This window comes from Corylus avellana, chromosome 7 (assembly GCF_965113065.1).
Source record: "Corylus avellana chromosome 7, dhCorAvel1.hap1.2, whole genome shotgun sequence".
NCBI classification, from domain to species: Eukaryota; Viridiplantae; Streptophyta; class Magnoliopsida; order Fagales; family Betulaceae; genus Corylus; species Corylus avellana.
In genome coordinates, this window is record NC_142496.1 from 24,205,267 (window position 1) to 24,214,826 (window position 9,560).

General features: G+C 35.2%; 1 protein-coding gene across 1 annotated transcript; it reads left to right on the plus strand.

The window, feature by feature from the left end:
- On the plus strand, positions 1 to 4,150 carry LOC132184025 (laccase-14). The gene is made up of 7 exons (XM_059597504.2): positions 1 to 118; positions 302 to 453; positions 1,554 to 1,798; positions 1,877 to 2,002; positions 2,097 to 2,685; positions 3,358 to 3,710; positions 3,946 to 4,150. Exons 1-7 carry the CDS (start codon positions 26 to 28, stop codon positions 4,083 to 4,085), a joined length of 1,698 nt encoding a protein of 565 aa, XP_059453487.2. The 5' UTR covers positions 1 to 25; the 3' UTR covers positions 4,086 to 4,150.
- The last annotated feature ends 5,410 nt before the right edge of the window (positions 4,151 to 9,560 follow it).

Consider the following 9,560-nt stretch of genomic DNA (forward strand, 5'->3'; position numbering starts at 1 on the left):
CATCTCTCTTAGTTGGAGAGAGAAAATGGAGATCTTAAGGTTTCTAGCACTTATATTACTTCTCAATGCTTCGCTTCGTTGCATTGCCCAAGCACAAGTCCTTCACTATGACTTCGTTGTAAGTTCCTTAATTCTCTCCATTATACATGAAAACTATCTCTTATTTTTAGTCATATTGAAATCCTCGGTTTTGTCTAGTAATTAAGCATCACTGAACTATTAAGTTTATATATATATATATATATATATGCATCAACTTTTGTTCTTGCTTTTCTTCTTGCATGGGGGTTTGTGATGGCAGCTGAAGGAGGCAAAGTTCACCAAGCTGTGCAGCACGAAGAGCATTTTAACTGTGAATGGCAGTTTTCCGGGGCCAACCATTCGAGTTAATAAAGGGGATACTGCTTTTGTTACTGTACATAATCAAGGGAAATATGGCGTCACTATCCACTGGTAATCTCTATCTCTTTCGTCTTGTGTTTGGTACACTGAAGAATTATTACATAAGAAAAATGAATAAATTTTTATTAAAGATGAAAAAATATAAAATGAAATAGCTTTAGAATAATCATTCTTGTAGACAATGAAAATGGTTATTCCAAATGTTAAATCCTTATCATAAATTCTAACACCAAAATTATTGTATTCAACTTTTTTTTTTAATATAATAAAAAAAATTATTTATTTTTTCTAATAGAATATTACTCCACCGTAATCTTAGACCAGAATATACTTGCAGGTTAATTATATATGATGAAAAGTGAAAACTACTTGCTTTGATGGTTGTTGGAGAGGAGGGAAAATAAAATTAAAGTGCTTAAACATGGGACACACTATTTTTTTTTTTTTTTTTTTTTAATATGGGACACACACTATTACATGCATGACCAACTAGTCTAAAGTATGACGACAAGAAATAGTAAACTTCAATAGAAAATAATAAATTTAATTATTTAATTAATATTTTAATTTATTTTTTATAAATAAGAATTATGGTCTGTTTGAAATAACGTTTGAAGGGCTTAAAAATGTTTTTAACACTTAGAAAGTCAATTTAAAGAAAAAAGTACTCGTTTGGTAAAAAAATTAAAATCGCTTTTAATTGTCTAAAAAGGTTAAAAATGGCCAAAACACACTTTTGGCAAAAGCTTAAAAATGAAGCTATTGCCAAAAAGTATTTTTTTTTTACTTAAAAGCTCTATTTCTCAAACGCAATCTCATAATCCCAAACATGCTCTTAGGGGTCTGTTTGAGATTGTGTTGAATGATCATAAAAGTGAATTTAACACTTAAAAAGCATATGTAGAAATTCTCCATTGCGAAAATTCGAACCCACACCCTTGTACATGCCATGACCTCTTGAAAATTTCATTAAGCCATTAAACCACCAAATTCGAACCCACACCCTTGTACATGCCATGATCACTTGAAAATTTTATTAAGCCATTAAACCACTACCATTGATGGTTATTTAAAGTATTGCTTATTAACAATAACATGATGATATGAAACATAGGCTTCTAAAATCTAAAGGTAAACTTTGGTAATCACAGGCATGGGGTGAGGCAGCCAAGGAATCCATGGTCAGATGGACCTGAAAACATCACACAGTGCCCCATTCCACCCAAGTCAAGCTTCACTCAAGAGATCATTTTTTCCACAGAAGAAGGAACTCTTTGGTGGCATGCCCATAGTGATTGGACACGTGCCACAGTCCATGGTGCCATTATTATTTCTCCAGCTCCTAAGACCACTTATCCATTTCCTAAGCCTTATGCTGAAGAGACAATTATTCTTGGTATGCATTTAAACATTTCACCGAATATTTCTCCAATTTGCTTAGCATTTAAACATTTAAACTGATGATCATCAACAGGGGAATGGTATAACGGAGATGTGATGGCCATAATTGATGAAGCCCTTGCAACTGGTGGCGACCCAAACGTTTCAGATGCTTTCACAATTAACGGCCAACCAGGAGATCTGTACAATTGTTCCAGTGGTATAAACAATACACAACCTTAATGAAAGATCATAAAGCTGCATCAGAAGATAATTAATATATATATATTTTTTTAATCTTATATATGCTGCAGCAACTACATACCGTCTGAAGGTTGACGCCGGCAAGACTTATCTTCTCCGGATAATAAATTCCATAATGAACGAAGAACAATTCTTTGGAATTGCAAAGCACAAGCTCACACTGGTAGCAACCGATGCTTCATACACCAAACAAATAACCGCAGATTACCTCATGATAAGCCCGGGGCAAACAATGGATGTTTTGGTGACAGCAAACCAGTCTCCCAGCCGCTATTACATTGTTTCAACTCCTTTTGCCGACTCCACTGCTCCCTTTGACAACACCACCACAACGGCCATTCTGCAGTACAATGGCAATTATAAACCCCCATCATCTATTCCCTTCCCAACGCTTCCTACTTACAATAACAAAACTGCTGCAGAAAACTTTACAAAGCGCTTGAGGAGCTTAGCAAGCAAAGCTCACCCTGTCAATGTGCCGCGAAGTATCACCAGAAGTATCTTTATTACTGTTTCTGTAAATCAGATTTACTGCCCCAATGCATCATGTGCAGGCGCGGATGGTAACAGGCTATCAGCAAGCTTGAATAATATAAGTTTTCAGACCCCAAAAATTGATATACTCCTAGCGTATTACAGGTATATTCTCCCCTGTTCCATTTAAATCATGGTGACAATGTATTGTCACAGGAAAAATACTCGTCGCATCTGCCTAATTTCTTTAAGTGTAATAGCAGTGCATATGTGATTGATGCTTTTTCGTAGATCGTTATAATGGTATTAAAATCACTTAATAACGTTTTACAATACTGTCAACACAACATGACATGACCTTTTAAGGGAGGGGTGTAAATTAATTTTTGAGATCCTACCTCATAAAAAATATATTTTTTGATAGGTGTTTTAAATTCTTGGGGGACTCAAGCCCCTAAACCTTGTGCTAGTTTTGCCCAGAAGAAAAACTTGTTTCATACAAAATAGTGTTTTTTAAAAGATTTTTAAACTTGTCCCCCAATTATATATGTATGTTCATTTCGCCCCTGCGTTGGTCCCACACTAGAAAGAGAAGTTGTCCAACACTTATTAGATAAAATTGAGTTTTATAAAGTGAATATAGGAAAGCTTCAAATTGATTAGTTCTTTCAGAATGATAGTACAAATGTGATAAGCATTAATTTTTTCTAGATCGTTATAGATTTTGACTGTGATACTATTATCATTTATCTTAAAAATTTAAGCAAATAAAAAAATGTGAATTTAGTAATTTAATTAATACATTAATTTGTAGTATCTCTAATAACCTTTTTACAGAAACCTGCCCAAGGTTTACCGCAGCAATTTCCCGACGCGGCCGCCTTATTATTTCAACTTTACGGGAGATGTGGGTAACAATACAATTTATCCAAGCTTAGGGACGAAGGCCTTGATAGTAAATTACAATGATGCTATTGAGATAGTGTATCAAGGGACTAATGTTGGGGCAGCAGAGAATCATCCTATGCATCTCCATGGTTATAGCTTCTATGTGGTCGGGACAGGCTCTGGGAATTTCAATGAAAAGACTGATCCCAAGTCTTATAATCTCATTGATCCACCGGAAGTTAATACAGTTGGAGTTCCTAAGAATGGATGGGTTACAATCAGATTCATCGCTGATAATCCCGGTACATTATCTATTCACACTACAAGAAAAATGGTCTTTAACGATCACATTATCAATGATAATGACTCAAAAATTAATGTTGCTAATGACCTCCAATCAGCAACAACAATTTGTCATTCCTAATATACTGTCCCTAATACGAAGACAGAAAACTCTTTGTTGAAGTTAATTAAGCTGAAAATTACTTTAGATTTACAATGAAGAGGGTGATTAACGTTAAATATGTGTGTTTTCAGGTGTCTGGTATATGCATTGTCATTTGGAAAGGCATACTAGCTGGGGTATGAATACTGTGCTGATAGTGAAGAATGGGCGCACCAACGCAACAAGCATCCGCCCACCTCCTAAATATATGCCTCCTTGTTCCAAGTCCTAGTTTTAGGAATGCTTTCTACTTCATTAATTTGTGAGTGTATTCAAACCAAAATAATAATAATATAATGCTCGTTTATAATACTCATTTACTTGATTAATGTTTACGCTAAGATTAAGAGTAATGTTAAATATTACATTTTTATCATACAATAATCTTTCAACTAACTTTTTTTATTTATTTATTTGTTGTGGAATAGTTGCAGAATAAAAATATCTTTTTTAATTTCTAATACTACTTTTACATTAATATGCTTTTATATTATAGATTCTATCATGTCTCAAGTGAAAATAAAAGATGAATTAAAAGACTTGTGCGGAGAACTGATGTTACAAGTTAATTAATCAGTTTGATGATCAAGTTTTAGTTTCACCAACCTCTTCAACCTCATCATCCACACGCCATCATAAAAAGGCTGATCAGATCAATTCATATATCTCAGTTCAATTTACTAGGATTCTCAAGATTCCTATGATCTTGGCAAAACGTGGAATTTCAAATCAAAAAAGTTGAAAAGTCAAGAGTACTTCTACCATGTGATCAAGTTATATATATATATATATATATATATATATATATATATATATATATATATAGAGAGAGAGAGAGAGAGAGAGAGAGAGATAATTTTTTAGGAGACTAGAAACTCAACCAAAGATAGTTAACTGAGTAATGCTAAAATTACATTTTTATCTTACAATTATTTTATAATAATGATGTGCCAATTCAGCTTATCATGATCAATTATTGTTTTAAAAGAAAAATAGAGTAACGCTATACATACTACATAAAGATCCCATAAATATTTCACAAAGGTGATCTGACAAGGTCTAATATTCCTTAGATCAACCATTCCTAAAGTTTCTTAGGAGTAACTCAATCGGTTAAGGACCACGCCTTATGAAGCGGAGGTCACTAGTTCGAATCCTCCCCCCTCTTATGTGGACATGTCAAAAAAAAAAAAAAAAAAACCATTCCTAAAAAAATGAAATATCTAATAATTATTAGACATTGCCACATAACCTTGTAGAATATATGTGAGATATATATCTAGAATGTAGTATTACTCTGAAAATATATATATTCAAATTAATTATATATGACCGCCCCATCAATATTAATATATTATAAAATAAAAATATGTTATATAACATTTCTTTAACCCATTACTCTAAGCTTAAAGGACGTTGGACAAATGACCCAGATTCCTCATATATTGCTTCCAATGAAAGCAATCCAAATTCATTCATATATCTCTAAGGGGATCGACAGTATATGGATAAGACAGCCTATTGCAATCAATTACATGAGTTTATAACCTTCTCTTTTCTTGTTCTTTTTCTAAGCCGACATATGAGTATACTTATGTTAGCTGCACGTGTCGAGAAAAAGAAAAAAGAAAAATATAATGTCACAGTCACGCCTGCCAAAAACAAAAACAAAACCTAAGATAATAAAAAATAAAAAAAGTCCCATAGATGTGAAAAGCTACTGGCCACGCAGCAACAAATGCCATGACTTTCGGTGCTTATCTCGATCTTGATAGATTTGATTAGCTTAATTAGCTGTATTCATTCATAATCCAATTAATGTGATTAGATTAGTAATGAATATTCAACAAGCTTTGGTAAAAAACAGTAAAGTAATTAAAAATTGGTATCTAAGATGCTTAATTTAGTAATTTAAATAATAACAGATTCCATGTATTAAAAAAAAAAAAAAAAAAAAAGGGTATCATTTTAGATGCCAACATATCCGTATGATGTAAACCTTGAATAGGAAACATTAATTTAGCCGAAAAATGGGTATTAGTTTGTCCAAATGGCAATACAGAATGCTGAAATTAAGAGCCCACGCAAACAAAGTCAATTTCTAGAAGATATTTATATTATTATATAACCAACGCAGCTACGTACGCCTTCGGAAAACATTTGGCATTCTACTATTTACTTAATTAATTATATTTTTCTTTTCTTCTTACGTAATTGCTAAGTATTGGCAAGCAATTTAGGGTGTTTTTTGTTTTTAATTGTTTTTTAAGGATCAGTATCATTGTCTTTGATTTGTCTATTTCAACTAGGGCTGTCAAAACGGGTCCGCGGGTCGACCCGTTTACGACCCGCAGGGACCCGCGACCCGTTTAACCAAGACCCAGACACGACCCGTTTATTAAACGGGTCGGACCCCCCGACACGACTCGAACCCGGGTTTTTCACGGGTCGCACGACTCGACCCGTGAGACCCGTTTAAAATAACGGGTCATTCCGGGTCGACCCGACACGACCCGTTTACCCGTTTAACTTAAAAAATGATTTTTTTTTTTTTTTGTTTTTAAATAAAATAATAATATTTTTAGCAATTATCTCTTAAAATTAAACTCCTAGCAGGCTAGCCATACCAAATCACTTAATAGTTAGAAGTTAAGTGGCGTGGGCGGTGACGTGAGGTCCGGTGAGGCCGAGAGGGAGGAAATTGAGGAATGGCCGAATGGGTTTTTGTTTATAATTCTAGATCTGGACAGGAGGCTTCACGATCTAATCTATGGCTCTTAGCCTCTCTGTGCTGTTTTTACTTTTTCATTTTTTCTTTAATTATTTTAAGTGACAAAAAAAAAAAAAAAAAAAAAAAAAACAAACGGGTCTGGCGGGTCACCCGCGGGTCGACCCGCGACACGACCCGTTAAGCACTCATAAACGGGTCGACCCGTTTATGACCCAAACCCGTTTAATGTAAACCCAAACCCGCTAATTTCGTGTCGTGTTCGTGTCGGGTTATCGGGTCGTGTCAAAATTGCCAGCCCTAATTTCAACACTCCCTGGCCCACTCCCAGAAAAGAACTGAAAAGAATCTTTAATAAAACATAAAAAAGTGGCAACAGCTAGGGCGCACGTTGTCATGAGTTAAGTTAAGCTTTATCATCAATTAATTAAATTTTAAAATTTTAGATAAAAAAAGGATTCCGATGAGCATTCGCATCAGCTAGCTTATTCATCCCCAGTCTAAATTTTAGATTAAAAAAAAACAATAACTTTTTAAAAAATTTTACTACTTAATTTTCAAAAAATCATGTCTCTATATATATACTTGTCTAAATTATTTTCTCCATTCTATTAGAATAATTTTTTTAATATGAGAACACAGCTTTCTGTGTAATATTCGAACTTTTAAAGGAACCTAGTAGTAACTTTCTGGTGTAACAAAAATAAATAAATAAATAAAATAGTAGTAACTTTTGGGTGCAACCAATGCAATAGCATCCCATGTGACATGATACAACCTGTGGTGAAGCTAGACAATTCATATTAAGAGTGTTGCTAAAATTTTTTTGGAGGTACCGAGTGGTAATTTGCTTAAGTAAAAGAGAAGAATATATATATTTTGAGAGTGCCGCGTGAAACTTGAGAGAAAAACAGCAAAAAAAATTTTTGGTACCCCCAAAGCCTTGAGTGGCTTTGACACTGGATACAACTCCAGTACTCTAAACGTTGTACGTATATAGCCATTAGCCACCCACTCTCAAGTTGCTCGACCGGGTCCATACCTCGAGTAGAGCACACTTAACTAGTGATTCTGCGATGGTAACCCCACCTGTGAGTGGTTGTACCAATCACAATAGCCTTTAAATTTAAGGGTAAATTAAATCTCACTCATCTCACAACTAGGCCATATGGTCAAGTCTAGTACGTATAAACTAGTATATACTTGCAATCATACTCAGCAGTTTAATGTCTAGGCATTCTCGTGGACGGTTAATATATAACCTTGCGCGTAATTTCAAGTATGAATTAATTGCTCGAGAGGTCTAATTGTAACGATTACAACATAGAAATCCAATTTCAAGGTTTTCTCGCGGTCTTGGTCCAATCATTTACCTAGCTCCAAGTACTTGTCTCTTGAGTGTTCTAAAGTCCTAAAGTTGCCTACTTTACGAGCCTTAATTAACTCTGTTTGGATCTTAAGAGTCCTAATTAACTTTACCTCAAAAACATTGAAGTAGTTAACTTTCACACCCATTTTTACTCCTTTCAATGATTGATCTACAAAATGGTTGGGTAGAGGAAATGGCTCCGCTAGGATTTCTAGAAACTTTTATAGTGTTTCTCATGTTTTCTAAGTTTTTGGATGTATTATCTTTCACTTGCTGATTGTCACCGTTCAAATGGTTCACATATTGTTATAACAGTTGATCTATATCTTTTTCTCTCTGCTAGAATTTCATCTCTAGCAGCCGTCGGTGGGGGAGAACCTTTGTTCTCCCCCTCCGGACCTCCTCCTCTCTCCCTCTTATGCCTCCCCCCTCTTCTTTTACTGCCCTCTTCCGCTTAGCGAGCTAGCCTATTTACCTAATGCCCCTAGCTCTTTGGGAGATTTTTTTCCTTTCCCTTCCTCTCCGCCTCTTCCCCCTCCTTTAATCCCTAGTTTTTTTTTTTTTTTTAATGCTTGTTTAGGTACATTTTGTGGGTAATGCTCTTGAGGTTTCACTGAAACTTCCCCCTCCATTTGAGTGCGCCACCGATCTCCGCGTGCTCCGCCACCCACCATCCTCTGTTGGGCCTTTTCTCGTGCCCCCACCGTGATGAGCTTCCAACACCCCTTCCATTTTTGGTTTTCCAGGGAGCACGCGATCAGCTCTTCTTTCCAACTTTTGTCATCTTCTTAGTGTGCTTTTTATGTTGTTTATTTTCTTGTAATTTTGTCTGGCTTTCATTTTTATTGTTTTTCTATCTTGGTTTGTTTCCCTGTAATCGTTTTTATTTTTGCTTGTAATAATTCTCGGTCCTCTCTCTCGATCTGCCCGCCCGATGCCCTTCGGATTTGTTGCTTGAGTCAAGACCTTTAGGTTGTGGATGTGAACGTTATCTTGGCTTTCGGGTTGAAGAGAATGAGCTTTGGCTTGGGGTTCTCTGCCCTCAGTGCCAAGAAATAAGAGCTACCTATGCATTGATTTGAGTCTGTTTGGCGCAGATTTGCTATTTAATTTGAAAATTAGTCATAGGTTAATAGATTTTGTTTGAGTCTAAAACGTAATACGTCATCTTTGACGCTTGTAACCCCGTAGCTTCGGCTATGGTTGCTTCAGGCCTTTTGCTCTATATTATTTGAGTTTTATGCTCGTTTATCAATTAATGAGACTGAACTAATTCATTTCAAAATAGTTAATCTATATCAGGTTATTGACGTGGATATTGTTAGAACAGTGGACATGGGTGGGTTCTCATGAACGTTTTAAAGGATAATGCTCTGTTCCGGTTGAAGATGACAAGAGATAATGTTAATAATTCCATGGTCTGTCATTAATTTGTTTATATTTTATGAGGTTAAGTGTTTGAAACATTCAACATAATTGATTGAGGACCAAGTTAATTAGAAGCAACCGGGGCAAAAGGCTCTATAAATATATAGCTTGCAATTGCAAGAAGCAGGAGAAAACTGAAGTAAGGGGGAGAGCTGAAGAACACAGAAGAACAGTTAATTGGC